Raw genomic sequence first — 18,774 nt, forward strand, 5'->3', positions numbered from 1 at the left:
CTGACTGTCTCAAACCATACCCTTCAACTCAATGCTTGTGGCCCCCAAAATTCCTGTGTTGAAGCCCGAACCCCAAACGTGCCTGTATGTGAAGACAGGGCCTGTGAGGAGGTGATAAAGGTTAAGTGAGGTCATAAGGGAGGGGCCCTAATCCAACAGGGTTGCTGTCCTCATAAGAACATGCTTAGCACCCTGATCTCAGACTTCTAGCCTTCGGAACTTGGGGAAATCAGTTTGTGTCATGTGAACACAGTCTGTGGATCTTGTTACGACAGCCTGAACTAACTAATACACCCCACAGTGCCTCCAGATGAACGTATGAATGCATACACCCATTCGTAATCTGACACAATTAATCCAGTAAATCCTACTCCTAATCAGCTGGTCCTAATGCTACAACGAGTATAAATGCCCATTTTCTCCAGACGCCACCTCCTTGCAGAACCACCAGTCTCTGAAGGAGAACTTTATCACCATAGCTAATTAGATCACAGCAGTTATACTTGAAAAAATGCAGTAATTCCACCAATTTAAGATGACCTCCTGGCAAATGAGCACAAAATAGTAAAAAGCGTGAATTAAGAAATGATTTAACAAGAAAGTACCTTTATTGCTTTCAGATCTATAGAGGAACTCAGTGGGCGAACTGAGTGCCCAAGAGAAGTCTCAGTCAGCTCGAGCTAATGACTGGCAAGCAAGTTACGATGAGCAGGCAGCAGGGGCCAAGGAGCCACGACCTGCTGATGAAGACTGGGGGGCGGGGGGGGGGGGGGGGGGGCCCCCCCCGGGGGGGGGGGGGGGGGGGACTCACCGTCACTGAGGTCTTGGAGGAGATTCTCCTGGCACGAGAAATCCAACTTCACCTTGATGTTGACCACAAAAGTGGCCACCTTCCCCGGCTGCAGAGGAAACTGGGCAAGGGTTTCTTCCAGGTTCCAGCTCAAGAAGTCGCCGTACAGTTTTTCTACAATGACAATGACAGTGGTGATAAGGATGGCGGAACTGAGGCAGTATGTGACTTACCAATCCCCCTGGAAAATCCTGATGCAGCCCCAAAAGCAAAGGAAAAGGCAAACCATTTAAAATGTGATAGATCAAAGTACCAAGAAAATTCCAGACTCATGGGTATTGCAAGGCAATGACCCGTGCCCGTGTGCAAGGCACGGGGGGCCAGAGCATCCCCGCTCCTACTGCTCGGCTTCCTCTCGCCAACAAAATCAATGCACCCTTTGCTCTAATAAACAGAATCAGAGCTAAACGGAATTTCCCCACAACAAGGACTGTCTAGGTCATGTCACCTTAAGGAGAAACAGATCCATGTCGAGTGGGAGAAGCACAGTGAGTAGGAGAGACCCTCTTCAGGAAACAAGGATTCAAAATCAGAAACCCAGGACCGGGTGCTGCGCCCGGGACCTGCGGGGCTGCAGAGGGGGCTTCTGCACCGTCCGACAAATCCGCCTCCATCTTGGAGAGATCCCGCGGGTCAGAGCCAGATGGCCTTGGGTCTGATGCCTTTCCGCCTCTGACTAAGTGGAGCAGACGGAGCGTAATGAGGCCTTTAAGCCAAGGTGTCTCCATGTGGAAATGGGGTGACAACTCCCATATCACAGGGCAGCAGTGTCTGTGAAGTGCTGTAAAAACTAAAGGCGCTAATGCACTGAGGGGGAGGAAGGGAGACGGGAAGGAGGCAGGGCGGGAAGACCCCATTTGTGCAGTTTGGAAGCAGCTGTGTCACCTTCATGGCTCCCACACCTGCCAGACAACCCCTGCTTCAGGCCTGAAATCAAGGCCTAACATCAAGTGCTGCCTCGGCATCTCGTGGAACCAGGAAGGCCTGGACCAGCCCCACCACAAGTCCGGCCCCCACCCTGCATCCATGAATGCCCCTGTCTCCCCAGCCCCCCCGCCCCCCCAAACAATGCTCCTCCCAGGAGCAGTCCCTGCTGACCCCCAACTGGCGGGTTTCAGTTCCCAGCCAGCCATGGACTGATTCAAGCAAGTCAATGATAGCCTCCCGCAGGAACCAGGGACACCCACACCCTTGTGACTACAGAGCCTGCCTCCTGCAGCCCCTGGCTTCCCTCTGTTCCTGAGGGTCACCCCCACGTGGCCCTGTGTGCACGTGGTGTCCTCCTCCCTGGGGCTCTATGTGTGACGAGTAAATTGCTGTTATCACTGTGAGAGGCCGAGGGTCACGTGCTGGGCCATCCGCATCACCCTAAGGCGAGACCCTCTGCTTGCCAACCAGGTGATAGGAGAGCATTCAAACAGGCCCCTCCTTCCACCGAGAAGGCCCTGCTGCGGTTCCCCGCTCAGGGCCCAGCTCCCTGGCTCTGCTACTTCCCCTCCTCCCATAGACCCATCAGCCCCCAACTTGCTACTGCTTCCATCTCTGGCTTACCTACCTTTCTGGGAACCAGTGCTCGGTGCTAAATGTCCTCTGTCAGAATAAGGCAGCCAAGGCTTCGAGAGATTAAGTCACTTGTCCCTGGTCAAAAACCAGAGCATGCCAACGGTTCCGGGGCCACTATACTCATCCACTTCCCACATGGAGGCAGCTCAAGGCAGAGGCAAACATGAAGTCCTGCTCTCGGGACCCAGAAGTCACCCACAGAAGAATCCAGTGGGAGATGGAGTGCTTGACGCCGGCCCATACTGAAGAACACAGGGCCGACCCACGCTGCGAACACGGTCCACACAGTGTGCATGGCCCAGGCACAGTCCCTCCAGAACCAGCTGCTGCGCTCTGGCCATAGCACACCTACCAGACCACACTTATTCTCCGTGGCCCCTCGGAGATGGGTGCGAACAAGCAGGAGCAGATGGGGCAGTGTCCACGCAAGGCACTTAGAAGCCATGCCATGTCCCTCTGTTGACTCAGGTACTCACTGCACACCTCGAATAGGCCAGACCCTTTCCACACGCAGGTGATCTCACTCGATCGCCACCACAACCCAGCGGACTAGTGGCTCTCATCCCCACAGGAAACCAAGAAGGTGAAGGTACTTGATCAAGGTCATTTAGCTAGTAAGGACAAGACGTGGCGTACAACCGGTGCTCAGTAAGTACCAGCTACACCGCAGCTTCCCCAATCCCACTAGTTCACAGGTAAGCAGAGGCTCCGTAAATGCACGTTACCACATTAATTCAGAATGACCGAGGGAAAGATGGGTAGTGGGGAAAGGGATGATGATTGTAGGGCCTGCTGGCTCCTGGGACATAAGACTGACGACCACATGGGGCAGAGTCACCACAGACTGGGACGGTGGGGGACCTGCCCACAGCCAAAGATGCAACGCCCTGGAGAGACTGCTATTGAGACACAGCTGGGAAGGTGGGGAGAAGCCAGGCAGGTTAAAAAGACGGAGTGGGAGGGGCGCCTGGGGGGCACAGTCGGTTAAGCGTCAACTCTTGGTTTCAGCTCAGGTCATGACCTCGGGGTCGTGGGATCGAGACCCGCCTCGGGCTCTGCACTCAGCGCGGAGTCTGCTTTTCCCTCTCCCTCTGCCCTCCCCCTCTCTGTATGTGCATGCTCTCTCTCTCTCTCTCTCTAAAATAAATCAATAAATAAAATCTTTAAAAAGAGAGAGAGAGAGACAAGGAGTGGGAACTTGTCCGGGTGACCCTGGACCTGCCCCGGTACGTGCCAGCATAGCGGCTGTGGGGATGCCGGCGCGGGCCCTGCCTTCACCTTCCTACCGTCTCTGCACAGACTCTCCGTGGGTGCTGAGCATTCTTCCACCTGTGAGCGCGGGCAGAAAACACTGACGCGGCATCACAAGCTGACCTGACCTGTGGCCTGAGCGGCAGCCCCAGAAGTCACACTGCCCGCCGCCTGTGTTCCCGGGCTGCACCAGCCCGACTCCACAACGGAAGTGAGTGCCTTGGCTCCCAAACCAGTGAAAGGACCAAAATCCTCTCAAGAACCCAGTAATTCACAGTCTATAAATACACATTAACCTACTTACTCTGTTCTTTACCTCTGTTTTCCACTCCAGTGCATTATTTCAGAATGGAAGGGGATACGAGATGCCAGGCTATGGGACACCAGGGAGAACATCATTTGGGCCCTCCCTGCTGGAAGGCCAGGTCCCAAACCCCCAGGGTACCGAAGTGCATGCTAACTTCTTTAACCAGCCTAGCCATCCTCTCTAGCAGGACCGGCCAACCTCGGTATGAAGTGCCAACACCGGCTAGGACCCTGAGGCCCTGCAAAAGCCCCTCCCGAAGATTCCAGCAGGCCTATGTTTCAGACACAGTTTCCCCCGCATGGGCAGGAACCAGGTGAGGTCTCTGGGGTGCATTCCCGCTGAACCAGAGGATGGGCCCCGACAGCACTGAAGTGTCTGGAGCCGCCTGGCCTCACCCTCTGAGCCCCAGTTACCCATCCACACACACTGCTTCCCCGCCAAGCTCTCCCAGCCCACTTTCCTACATGGCGGATTCTGACTCATCCTTCACAACCCAACCCTGGAGCTTCTTTGCTCTGATGCCTTTCCCATCCCACGTTGCTCCTCTGGGCTCTGAAGTGCCCACCTCCGTTAGAACATCACTCCTGTGTCCAGCAGCTCACTCTTCCACCAACTGCAAGACAGGGGCCAGACCTTGCCTTTGAAGCTCACCACTTCCTGGAGAGGGAGGGCACCATGCTGGTTAAGAATGCCCGGTTTAGGAGAAAACTGCCTGGGTTCAACTCCTAGCTGTAGTTGGGCATCCCTAGATAAGTCACCAAACTTCCACATGCCTCAGTGTGCTCATCTATAAAATGGGTTGTCGTGGAGAAAAAATGAGCTAATGAAAGTAAAACAATCAGAACAAGGTCTGGCCCCCAACTCATGTTAGCGATTCCTGCTGGACCAGCCTAGCTCCCCTCCACGGAGCTGCGCGCGGAGCAGGTAAGTCGCGTGGAGGCTCCCGGCCTGTGCTTGGCGCTCAGGAAGCGTGCAGCAGTGCTGGCTGCCATCAGCGTCCTTCCCACTCAACGAGGAACAGCGCTGGGCACGTGGGGGGCACTCAGGAAGCGTTCAACGTGGGACGGACAAATGTATTCCAAGACGTTTCAGATTTAGACTTAGAACAGATGGGGAAAAAGTGACATGAAAAAAGCAGATTACCAGATTGAATGTACACTGGGATTTCACTGCATAAAAATGTTCACATGGAGAAAAAATATAGGGATAGCATACCAACAAGTTAATGTTGGTCCTCTCTGAGTAGTGGGATCACAGGTAATTTCAAATTGCTTTTATTTTCTGAATTTTCTACAATGAGGTAATATACACACTTTCATATACATAATACACATGCACACACGCTAACCTCTCAGTGTGGTGTCTAAATCCGCCCCAGTCCCCTGCCACCTCAGTGTAACATGGGGAGAAGCCCCGTGGACCTGGCCTGCAAGCCCACAGACAGGACTGAGCGTGCTGAGCACCGACGCGCCCCCTCAGGAGAGGGAGGTGGGATTCTAAACCAATGCAGCTGCTTTTCCCGGTGCCCTCTATCAGGGCCCGACGATAATGTGGACTGATGACAGGGACAGCAATCACTTGGGGCACGTGTGTCCCTGAGCCCCCAGACTCAATCTGCCAGCTGGATCAACTTCTCGGAAGCAGCAGATTAGCTCTGCTGCACTGTGCAAACTGCGCAGGTGCCGAGGAAGAACGGACCAGGCTTAGGAGAAGCTGGTCCAAGCTACTGAGGGAAGCTCTGTCTCTGCTTTCCACTCCCCATGCCGACGGGCTCTGTGGGGCAGCAACGGGGAGGTCCAGGGAACAAGACAGATTCCTCCCCTGGAGTTCTTTATAAAAACAATAATTGATATAACCATCTATTAAGTACTATCTTCTAACTTCAGACTGCAGCTATATTATTCCCATGTTATAAAAGAGGCAACTAAAGCTCAGAGAGTTTAAACAACTTACCCCTAGTCAAACAGCTAGAGGTAAAAGAACCAAGGTCAGGGCCAGGACCAGCGAACAGCAGGCTCTTTGCATTAAACATTCTGCCTCTCGCTGCTCATCTGGAACATTAACCTACTCAGCTTCCCAACCAGAGTGCAGAGTACTTATAATGAAAACATCACTAAGGTGATGGGATAGAGGACCTTGAAAAGACATGGTAGGAAATCAAAAGTAATAGCCAAATGGTGAGCTTCAGGATCAAACAAAAGGAATCTGACACCGCCCCTGACAGCTGTCCTCCGTCGTCCCAAGACGCCTCGTCAGCGGGTGGAGACAACTCTGGAGTCGGCACCAAGATACAATGAGGCACGGCAGCCTCGGCACACGGAGGTGGCCTGGGGAAACCACAGAGCACCGCGCTGTTTGCCTCGCCCCTTCCATTCACCCAGTGAGCACTCACCGCACAGCCACTGAATGTCCCCAGGGCAGGCACAGTACTCCATCCTGGGGAAAAGAGGTAAATAAGAAAGGCTCCCTGTGGGGCACCTGGGTGGCTTAGTCAGTGAGGCATCTGCCTTTGGCTCAGGTCATGATCTCAGGGTCCTGGGATCGAGCCCCGAATCAGGCTCCCTGCTCAGCTGGGAGTCTGCTTCTCCCTCTCCCCCTCCCCCTGCTTGTTCTCTCTCTCTCACTCTCTCTCAAATAAGTAAATAAAATCTTTAAAAAAAAAAAAAGAAGAAGAAGAAGTGCTCCCTGCCTATAAAACTACACATGCCTGGGTGGAAGATCTCTGATTTTAGGAAGGAACAAGGATGGAGGGCAGAGGAGAAGCCCCCAAAAGCTCAGACCAGGTGACAGACAATGTTCTTCCTTTTTTTTTTTTTTTAAAGATTGTATTTATTTATTTGACAGAGAGAGACACAGCGAGAGAGGGAACACAAGCAGGGGGAGTGGGAGAGGGAGAAGCAGGCTTCCTGCAGAGCAGGGAGCCCGATGCGGGGCTTGATCCCAGGACCCTGGGACCATGACCTGAGCCGAAGGCAGACGCTTAACGACTGAGCCACCCAGGCGCCCCTCAATCTGAAAATTTCTTACAAGTTTATATTGCCATCACATACAGAACAGGTTCAAAACTGCTGAACTAATGCACTACCCAAATCAGGGCGGCATATAACTAAGATAGGACTCGCTGTGCTAGGAGCTGGAACTAGGAAGTGCACCTGCTGAGGCCCCAGAGTTGTAGGAAAGAACGAATGCTCTCGGCCATCAGTCCAGTGTAGCAGGAATTCATCACCAGAGGAGGGGGGCAGAAACGAAACTAAAACCTGTAATTACAGCACTATTCTTGGCTGTTTGGAGGACTTTTCATTTCTCAAAAGTGTTGCAACTGAGAGATCAACTGTGCTCAAATGAGCTGTGAGATGTCCTCGGGGCTCCCCGCGGCCCTGGCTGCAGCGCACGAAAGGCTGGATGTCTCACAGACATCCAGAGGCAGCAGGTTGTAAGGGAGACGCGGAATTAGAGACACCATCACCTGCGATCTCAGATGGGCTGTGGGGGGCACCCCCCCGAAGGAGGGCGGGGCAGGAAACAAACATCTGGTGCAAGCTAGGGGCTGTCACCCACACAGCAACCACGGGGCGGCTGACGTGTAGGGAGCACTTCCACGAGGCAGGCACCGTGCGAGGATCTCCACGTGCACTGTGTCACTGAATCCACGTCTGGCTACCATCCCCTCTTGGCCAGCTGCCCAAGGCCACACAGGAGTGGGGGGAGCCAGGAGTCCACCTACCCCAAGATGTTGCCTGGTCTAACCCTGACAACAAGCCTGTGAAAGAGCCAGTGCAGAGCCCAATGCAAGGCTCAATCTCACGACGCCGAGATCACGACCTGAGCCGAAATCAAGAGTCGGGTGCTCAACCGACCGAGCCACCCGGGCACCCCTCTTCCTCATTTTAACTGTTTGCATCAGCATTCCTGGACGTCTGTACCTCCTGGGGAAGCCCAAGCCCCACAGAGGTGGACATCAGAGCACCTGGCAGCTACATGCTGTCAGACTGAAACACCACAGGCCCCAAACAACAAAAGTTCCCAAACTGGGGCGCCTGGGTGGCTCAGTCAGTGTCTGCCTTCGGCTCAGGTCATGATCTCAGGGTCCTGGGATTGAGCCCCGCATCGGGCTCCCTGCTGAGCAGGAAGCCTGCTTCTCCTTCTTCCTCTGCTCCTCCCCCACCCCCGTTTGTGCTCTCCCTGTCTCTCAAATAAAATCTTTAAAAAAAAAAAAGTTCCCACACTGCAGGGCCAGACATCCTAAATTCCTCTGTCCTCCCTGTCCTGCTTGTTTACTTCTCACCCACGCTCCCAGTGAGCTGAACATATCAGGTCTTAGAGCAGTGATTAAAAGGCATTCCACTTGGTCTTCCAATGAATGGGGTTTGTAAACTTCTCCATCGTGACCCCACAACTGTGCAACACGCCAACTGTTCGAGAAGGCCACTGCAGTCATGTACACCAGGGACACAGAGCTGGATGAGTTCTAGACATTCATGAATTCCAATGTCTTCCTAGGAGTGCAGCAGTCGATCCACTCACTGTGGTTACTCACAGGTGGCAGAAATCATATGAGATGTGCAGTCGGAACTTAATCCCATTCCGTGAACATGCCTGACTCCCCGCACTGAATCGTGAGCTCCTTCAGGACAGGATTCATGGATTATTCATGGGCCTGGCATGATGAGTGTATAGAAATGTGATATAAATCCCTGATTGTTGAGTAACACAAAGCCAAGTGAAGTGAGTGTTACTGTAACAGAGTGTAAGCAAGGCCACGTACAGTAGGAGCGGCATGACTCCATCTGAGGGGGTCAGGAAAGCTTTCAGGAGGTAGTGTGGGGACTGGCATGTGAATGATGGATGGGATGTCAGAGGCACCCAGGACACCTGAGAGTTAGCAAAACTATGACTACATCCAACTGTGGCCACAGGTAGCTAGGGGACAAAGACTGTGGAAGCACGCTCCACACCCCAGAGGACAGGGACTTGGCGCTGATTCCTGGGTGTCCCAGTGCCCCACACAATGGCCACCATGTAGGCGGTGCTCAGGAAAGGCTTGTTGAAGACCTGAGCAAAAGGACGGACAACTGGTGTAGGGACAAATGGGAAGAAGAACTGAGAGGGGACCTTCCCGCTGCCTCGTGGCCCACAGCACACGTGCTACCATCCGGCTTCCGCCCACGCCAGCCCCACGAGGACAGGGGTCACTGCTGTCCTGCTCCCCAAGCACGGCGGTGGGAAGAAAGAAAGCAGGCAGCAAGCCAGATGGGAGGTTTCTCCGAATGCTGGGCTAAGAAACGGAGTATAAGAAAGCTATGTAAAAAGACATTTAGTAAAAGTGAGAGAAGAACAACACTTTTTTTTTTAAGATTTTATTTATTTATTTGACAGAGAGAGACACAGCGAGAGAGGGAACACAAGCAGGGGGAGTGAGAGAGGGAGAAGCAGGCTTCCCGCAGGGCAAGGAGCCCGATGTGGGGCTCGATCCCAGGACCCTGGGATCATGACCTGAGCGGAAGGCAGACGCTTAACGACTGAGCCACTCAGGCACCCCAGAACAGACACTTTTATACCAGTGAAGGCAACATCAAGACAGTGACAACAGGTGACAGGAAGACCTGCTGCGTGCTGACCCCTCATGACGCGAGGCACGCATATCCCAATGCCCGGAAGGACCACACAGTCCTCTCCCGGGGATGCAGAATCCGACTGCCACAGAAGTGGTAAGCACGTCCAAGTCATGCCACCAGTAAGTGGCAAAGCCAGGATGTATGTTTGGTGCCAAAGACTGTAATGGGAATCACAACAGCTATGTCTACCTCTGAGCACGGCCTGATCCTGGGGGTTCTCTCCTGGCCCCCCAACCCACTGCAGCCCACAGCAGCCTGCTCCCAGCTCCCCTGGACCTGCGTCCATGCCCAAGCATGCAAGTGGGACCTGGCATGACAACGGAGGGATATATTGAGAAACTGAGTCCTTTTTCCCACTCCCCAAGACACTCCATGCTTTCACAATGCTAACAAGTAATAAACCACTTTTCTACAAGAATTTTTTTTTAATTTTGCCCTATATTGCCATATTTAAAAAAAAAAAAAATTATATAAAAATAGCATAACAAAAGCAACTTAGAAACAACTCTGATGCCCTGGTTTCCCAGGGCCGGGCAGAAGACGTGGAAAATGGGGAGGAGAAGCCCCGGCTCACTCCCCCACATAAATGGAAGGGAACCAGCAGCCGTGCGCCAGGCACTGTGCCGGGTGCTCCAGAGGCATTCCCGCTTGTTCTCGAATGAGCACCGGAGAGAAGGAAGGGTCCCGGGGAGAGCCCGCACTGGAACTCTCATCCCCAAGGAGTCACACGGCTTGCTCAGGACTAGTCGTGCAGCCGGTAAGGACCGGAGCTGGGGCTGGAAGCCAAAGCTGTCAGACTCCAAACCCCATCGTGCCTCTCACTGGCTGGAGAGAGCCCGTGCTGGACACTCTGCTCGGACAGAGCTAAGTGGCCAGAGCAATTAGGAAGGGGAGGAAAATGACACAGGAACCAGAGGACCCGGGCTGGTTCCGCGGACACACAGGCAAGCAGCAGCACAGCTCAAGATGCTCTCGAACCCTGCACCCCAATCTATACCCCCACCCACAAAAAAGGAGTCAGTAAATAGGCTCCAAGTCCTGCTTCAGGACTTTGCTCAGAATCTAACGATTCCCAAGCCTGTGCTATACTGAGAAACATTTCTCACTGCTTATTTTTCTTTAAGTTCCGTGGCTTAAGAGTGACACATTCAAACAATAGGTAAAGCCACTCACAGAGAACAGCTTATTCACCCTCCAGTGCAAATAACCACAGTATTTACATCTAAGTAATGACACAGAGGAAACGCAGAGAGACAAGAAGTCTCTCGGGCCACTGCCGCAGGACAGAAAGCCCAACAGCTTCATTTTCAGGTTTAATACATTTTTACGCCTCAAAAGTGGACCTTTCTGTTTCTTCCTTTCATTACCGTGGTACAACATGGAATATCCAGAGAAATTTTTCAAAATCCTATGCTCGAAAAATTAAAAATAGAACTACCATAGGACCCAGCAATTCCACTTCTTGGTATTTATCTGAAGAAAACGAAATTCAAAAAAAATATATGCACCTCTAGGTTCACTGCAGCATTATCTACAGCAGCAGAGACATGGAAGCAGCCTAAGTGTCCATCAACTGAGGAATGGATAAAGAAGATGTCGTGTATTTACACGATGGAATACTCCTCAGCCATAAAAGAATGCAATCTTGCCATTTGCAATGATGTGGATGAGCTAGTGGGTATTATGCTAAGTGAAGTAAGACAGAGAAACACAAATACCGCACGATTTCACTCCTATGTGGACTCTAAGACATAAGACAAATGAATAGACAGAACAAAAGAGAAATACACTCATAAATACACAGAACAAACTGGTGACTGCCAGAGGAGGGGATCGGGGGATGGGCAAAGTAGATAAAGGGGATGGATACGTACAAACTTCCCGTTATAAAATAACTAAATCATAGGGATGTCACGGACAGCATAGGGAAGAGAGTCAGTACATACCTTTGTGTGGTGACAGATGGGAACTAGACCTATTATGATAATTTCATAATGTATGAAAATATCAAACCACTATGTTATATACTTGAAACTAATAAAATACTGTATGTCATTTATAATTCGATGTAAAAAATTCTCAGGCTTGACCTCAAAAAAAAAAAATCCTATGCAACAATATGCTGCAAAGAACAAACTGATAAACATAAATCAGTAGTGAGCATATGTCTCTAATTTTTTCCCTGTGGGATTCAGTTTCAGAAATAACAGTCATTATTTTAATGCTAGAGTTTAGCTTCATGCAGTCAAGTGAAACTGGTTATTTTATGTTGACAGTGATCCAGGAAGGGCTACTGCTGTTGACCTCCACCATCTGACCGTTCCTATCTGCGTCTAACTGCAGAGACTCGGCACTACAACACTCATGAGAAATGCGGGCAGTAGAGAATCTCGCTTCAGTCCAAACGTGGAGTTATTGCTTTTTGTCAAAAAAATTACACTAGCAGAAAAAAGTTATTAAGGGGGAGGTGTTTTTATGTACATATGTAAGCGAATATTTGGGTTTGTATACTCACATGTGTCTTAGAAGATTGCTAAAAAGCAGATACAATCAATTCCCTTAATTTGGGCTTTGTTATAATAAAATCTATGGTTATTTAAGTAAAGGTAGAAATTTTCATCTTAAACAAGCTGCTTCTCCCTCTGATCCTCCCCCTCTCATGCTCTCTCATTCTTTTCAAATAATAAATAAATAATCTTTAAAAAAAAAAAAAAGACTTGCTCACAAACGGATTATAATTAAAATTTACATGAAGCTGAGAGAGAGCCCTTGTCTGGCTGCACTGGATTACAAATGCTCATCTCCACGTCAGGTACTTACAATCACAGGGACACACTCACCCCGTAAGGGTCTAAACTACAGGTGAGACTCCTGAGGGCACCCACATAGGTCTGTTTCACTATTAGTATCACCGATCCTAAATACAAAAGGATTTTTCAAATGAGTTTGTAAGATTAGGGATTAAAACAAGACAGGAAAGCAAGGAAGATGGGGGAAAAAAAACAGGAATTTTTCTTTATCTAAATAAAAGGGTGTTTATTCAGAGGGGAGACAGGACATGTCCAAGACTCGTGAGAGCCCCTGACAAAACTCTGGGTGCTTCTGGGGTATTAGGAACGGGAGAAAAGAGAACATGAGGCCTGCAGACAGCCTCCCGCACAGCCAAGGCCTGAAGCACACAGACCTCTGCAGACGGGACACATGGAGAACTATCGGTACCCTTAAAGCAAGCATAAGCTCCATACTTTTGTGCTCGGAACTGTATTAAGAGCTTTCCACGTATGCTGTCACCTTTCACTCTCATGACAGCCCTGCACAGTGGGTGCACCAGCTGTCCTTACTAATCACTTACTATGTGACAAGCATCGTGCTTAACCCTTAGGCACCGGAGATAGAGCGGTAAAGTAACAGACCGGTCAGGCCTGTTACGTGACAATTACAAGCACTGCTCAGCCAGCACGTGGTGAGCGCTAAAATGTCAGTGTCACTACTGAGGTATAAAATAACTCATAGCAGCACAAAAAAGGAGCCCAGACAAGGAAGCATTTAATTCCAGGGGGAAGACCCCCGTGGAGCAGACATTTAAGATGCCCTTAAAGAAGCTAACCTCATTGGGCTCAAATAAAGATCATGCTCACGTGGAAAGAGATGTTGCCCGTTTTCCCCACTACCCATGGCGCAACCGCACCGAGTCTCCACTGCCTTCCCCCACTCAAACACCTCACTCCTTCTCCTGTTCCCACTTTAAGACATTGTTCCCTCTTCTCCTATAATGAGATCATTCATTAATACTGACAGCTTTTTGGCACTGTAGAATATAAGTGACCAGAGTTATTCCCTTTGTATGTTTTAGAAGCCGATTGTTTGTTTTTATTAATTTAATTCCACATATAACGTATCGCAGCTTGCGATGAGAACTTTAAAAGACGGCCAGCTTTCTTTTCTCACTTGTAAACATGCTGTTTGGAAGTGGACCCACCATGCTCTCTGAGACAACAAAGGAGGGGACCCAGGAGCCCAGGTGGGGAAGGTTTCCCAGGATGACCACTAAGCAGGAATCCAGAGGGGAAATTCACTGGAAATGAGGAGGTAAAGGGGTAGGAGCGGAAGTCAGCAAGCTGAGCTCTAGAGAGAGAAGGTGGTTTATCCTAAAGTGTAAAAGAGAGGGCACGAATGTCCAGGCAACTGAAATTAAATACAAATGACCTGCGCGATGGGAGTTTAAGGGGAGAGGTGGCCAAAGAGGAGGCTGAAGCACGGGGCAGAGGCTAGTCACACAGGTCCCTGTGACTGGGGTCCAGGACAACAGGAAGTTGTTTGAAGACTTCCAAAGGGACAAACAGGAGAATTCCTGCTTCAAAAAGGAGCAGCAAGTTCATAACAAACAGTGGACACAAGATCACCATTTGGGTTTATTTACACAAATAGGGGACATAAGATCGCCATCTGGGTTTATTTGAGAAAAGGAAAAAATGGTTTCCAGTTGCTAAGCTGTGACAGTAAGTAAGTTACAGAACATGTTTCACTGTCACAGGCTCTGTGATTATCTGTCATTCACTAGGAGTTCATGGGTTCCAACAATGACCACACCTTATAACCAATGATTAAATTCCAAATACCACATGAAGGTATTTCATGTCAGAGAGGCATTTCCTACCTAATCTGTATGTACTTGCTCCCAAAAATAGGGGAAAGAAAGGATGAGACTAAGGCAGAGTCACCAAAGCTTCCCACAGACTAAGAGTAGACAAAGTTTCTTTAAGCATATTTTTTTTTTTCCCAAAGATTTTATTTATTTATTTATTTGAGAGAGAGAATGAGATAGAGAGAGAGAGCATGAGAGGGGGGAGGGTCAGAGGGAGAAGCAGACTCCCCGCTGAGCAGGGAGCCCGATGCGGGACTCGATCCCGGGACTCCAGGATCATGACCTGGGCCGAAGGCAGTCGCTTAACCAACTGAGCCACCCAGGCGCCCCAAAGTTTCTTTAAATGAGACACAAAGGGTAATGACCACAGAAGAAAAAAATGATTAAGTGAACCATGTTAAAATTAGTAACTTCCGTTCATCCAAAGCACCACTAAGAGATTGCACAGGCAACCACACAGGAGAAGATATTCACACTTATTCCCAATAAAGAGCTCATACTCAGAATATACACAAGTCTTACAAGTCAGAAGAGAGGGGGAGATAGAGGGAGACAGACAGAGAGAAACAGAGAGAGAAGGAAGAACACCCAGCAGGAAAAAGGGACAAAGCACTTGTACCAAAAAGGATCTGAGTATCCAAAACCATATTAAAGGTATTGAACTACACTGGTCATCAAATGCAAACTAAAACCCCAGTGTTACACAGTTACACCCCACCCTCACCACCAGAATGGATAAAATGACTACAAATGCCAAGAATCAGTGAGGACTTGAGCAACCAGAACTCTCACACAATGATGGTGTGAACGAGTGCAACCACTTTGGAAAAGTGTTTTGCTCTAAAGCTGAATACACGTATATCCCACCACCCAGCGATATACTCAACAGAAACATCTACAGAAGTCCACCAAAGCACGTGCCAAAATACTCAAGAGCAGCACTACTCTTAATAGTCCCAAGATGGAAACCACTCAAATGTGCTCAGTCATAAAGTGTGGTGCATTCACACAGTAGAGCATTCCACAGCAATGAAAACAAATGGTGATGGCAGCAGGGGTGACAATGGTGACAGTAATAAGGGTGGCAGTGGTGGTGGTGACAATGTTGCTGGTGGTAGCAGCAATGGTGATGGTGATGATGGTGGTGATGGTGGTGATGGTGGTGGTGATGGAGGTGATGGTGATGGTGGTGGTGTTGGAGGTGATGGTGTTGATGGTGATAGTGGCGGTGATGGTGGTGGTGATGGTTATGGTGATGGATGTGGTGATGGTAGTTCAAGTGGTGATGGTGATGCAGATGGTGATGGTGGAGGTGATGGTGATGGTGGTGATGGTGGAGAGGGTGGTGATGGTGGTGGAGGTGGTGATGGTGATGGTGATGATGGTGGTGATGATGGTGGAGGTGGTAGTGGTAGTTATGGCGGTGGTGATGGTGATGGATGTGGTGATGGTGGTGGAGGTGGTGATGGTAGTGGTGATAGTGATGGATGTGGTGATGGTGGTGATGGTGGAGATGGTGGTGATAGTGATGGATGTGGTGATGGTGGTGATGGTAGAGATGGTGGTGATGGTGGTGGTGGTGGAGGTGGTGATGGCAGAGGTGGTAGTGGTGGTTATGGTGGTGGTGATGGAGGTGGAGGTGGTGGTGGTGATGGTGGAGATGGTGATGGTGGAGATGGTGGTGGTGGCGGAGATGGTGGTGACAGCAGTGATAGTTGGTGGTAGCAGCAACGGTGATGGTGGTGATGGTGGTGATGGTGGTGGTGTTAACAAATCTGAGTGTTAATAATAGAGCAAGTGTTCCAAGCACTTTACATACATCATCTTATTTAATTCTCGTAATAACCCTGTGATGTAGATGCTGTTATTAGTGTTATTTTACAGAAGAAGAAAAGTCCGGGAGAGGTTAAATAACTTGCCCAAGGTAACACACAATGAGGAAGTGACAGCCAGAACCTGAATTTAGGCAGCATTTCCCTACGGGGAGAGGCAAACACGGTGACAGGCAGATAGGACAGGCAGATACACGCTTCAGGTCCCTCCCGCACACTTTCATCAGAATCTGGGGAGAAATAAGGGAATGCAAGATGCACTGGCATTCTCCCCAGTGGGATGGGCTCAGATTCACCCTTTTTTACACAATCCGAATTCCTTCCTTCGTGGTAAAATGTTTTGCAGGACAAATTCTCCCAAACTCTTCCCTTGCCCTTCCCTCCAACTGGAACTACAAGATGGCATGTGGCTCTACTTCTAATGAACACTTACTCCACTTGGTTTTTCCCACTGTAATGACATTAGCCTGAGGAGGAAGCCCTCTGCCGGGGAGTAAGATGTGGCTAGTACACCCTTCGCTATAAACTCAACCACAAGCAGTCAAGCTCCCACTGTATGCCTGGCTCACCTCACCCCCACTTCGGGAGCATGGAAATGCCCCCAAGTTCTGCTAGCTTACTTCCCCTCTTCTGTCTTAGGCCTCACTGGCCTGTGTAAGTTCTCTAACTTTATTAAATGACCTGACTGTATTTCCACTTATTACTCTTGATACCTTTTCCCCTTGATCAACACCACTCACTAGCCTCTAATGTACTACGCATTCACTGCACGCTACTTCACTTTACATGCTGAGTACTACCTCCCCTGCCTATCCAGGAAGAAACTGAGGCATGCAAAGGACAAACAGCTAGTAAATGGTGAAGCCAAAACTTCAACACAGGTCTCACGACACCCCAGCTCACATGTCCCAGGACCAGGAAACAAAGCACCTGCCTTTAAAAGGGAGCACACGGGCTCTATGCTTGAACCCACAGAAAAACCTGGGGCTGGACGGATGGATCCCACATGGTAACATGTCTGAGCCCTTAATGTTTCTCTCCATTCATTCAAGAGTATTCTTCCTGATCTGGTAAATGTAAACAGCACCAGGGACAAAGGTGCATTCTTTGTTCTTTTATCTTCCTTCGTGTGTTCTTCACACGTCAATTTCAGGATGGCATCAAACTAAAAGAGGAAGAAGCTTTTACACTTTCTGAGCACTAGCTATTTAAAGTATCTCTTCTGCAAATAAAGAAGATAAACATTTCTGGGGTCAAACCCACCTTTGGTGGTGAGAATTTTGGAGGTGACTTCTAGTTTCTCCAACGGTTCCATCCCAATGTTCTCCAGCTTAATGACAAGCTGCTGAGTCTCCCCGTTGTAAAGCTGGACTGACACATTAGTAGATGTCTCATCACCAGAAGAAGGTTGCAGTGAGTGTGCAGACCTAAAATAGCAGTAATAGTTATAATAAACTTTAAAAAGAAAGATTCAAAGAAAACAGTGGCATTTCAGAACTATTCACATCACCAGACTTAACACATTCCAGAAATAGGGACTGGGGAACGTGAATCCCAGCTATCAGGAGCACAGGGTGAGTGCTGCATGCAGAGAATCTTGTGCGTGCAGACGCGTCCTGTGCTCCCATTCAGCCTTAGCCTCGTGTGTGTGTGTGTGTGTGCGCGAAGTATAAAAATCCTTAACTACTGGATTATGGTGGGGCCAAAAATGAAACAATGAATTAATTCAAATGATCTGTGAAGCAGTGCTCTCTTAAAAAAATTTGCAAATCTCATGCTCAGAATTGCCTTGTGAAAACCCATAGATTAAAGAAGAAAACTTAGAGGAACCATTCCGACTGACACCATGGGCACTGGAGGGACAGATCAATGGAAAGTATGTACAACAGACTCCACGTCACAGGTGAAAATGACAAGCAAAGGCTGCAAGCGCCTGATGGGACACAGCACCCTGGGGTCATATGGCATCTGCGTGGTCGGGTGGGGCCCGTGCCACGTAAGAGTGCAGCCCAGCGTGCAGACCTGAAGCCTGCCGCCACTCCCCGGGGGTTCCTGCACCACAGCCCTCGGGTTCAAACACATACACCATGCTCTGGAGAAGTCTGGCCCTAAGAGAAAGGGGTAGTCACTGGAGGAAAGGGTCAACATCCTCTCTTGGGGTAGGAAGGGTCCATCTGGCTCCCCACTCTCTTCCTCCTTGTACCTGAAGGATCTCCACAGAGAGCGCAATGAGTCTACACCATATACTTAACTGAACCGGAAATGGACAGCTCCGGGCCACCCTACCCAGCAAGTGCCCAACAGCCTCCCTGCGAGCCAGCGCTTTCTAGCTCTGCTCCTGGCCGCAGACCAAAGGACCAGGGTCAGACCCAAGTCCTGTTCTATGGGCCGCAAGAGAGCCTCATATCCCCACACTGGTCCAAAAGACAGACAAGAACGTTCCAGACGATGCTGGTCTCACACCTCTGGCATCCAAGAGACGATGTTTAAACAGATCCGGCTCAGCAAGCCAACCATGCGCGTCCTGGGGGACTCCCATTGCTGGCTCTGAGAGAGCAGCTTTATATCCAAACCACATTTTCAGAAAATAATAGCATAAGGAATCAAGGTGAATGCATTCCTTTACATCTTACACCTTCAAAGTTGCTCATGAGTCAAGAAATAAACTTTCTCTGTCAAGGAAGGAAGAGTGACTCCTGTCCTCACTATAA

At 49.8% G+C, this 18,774-nt stretch overlaps 1 protein-coding gene across 5 annotated transcripts in view; it reads right to left on the bottom strand.

The window, feature by feature from the left end:
* Positions 1 to 18,774, bottom strand: part of TRAPPC9 (trafficking protein particle complex 9) — a 542,203-nt gene that overhangs the window by 401,350 nt on the left and 122,079 nt on the right. For all 5 annotated transcript variants that reach the window (XM_032415641.1, XM_032415640.1, XM_032415638.1 and 2 more), the window contains 2 exons: positions 17,327 to 17,490; positions 812 to 964 (listed from right to left, as the gene is read on the bottom strand). In XM_032415641.1, the coding sequence (XP_032271532.1) occupies positions 812 to 964; positions 17,327 to 17,490 (317 nt within the window). The remainder of the gene's footprint in view (positions 1 to 811; positions 965 to 17,326; positions 17,491 to 18,774) is intronic.

Source organism: Phoca vitulina, unplaced genomic scaffold, assembly GCF_004348235.1.
Source record: "Phoca vitulina isolate PV1807 unplaced genomic scaffold, GSC_HSeal_1.0 scaffold18, whole genome shotgun sequence".
Lineage (NCBI taxonomy): Eukaryota > Metazoa > Chordata > Mammalia > Carnivora > Phocidae > Phoca > Phoca vitulina.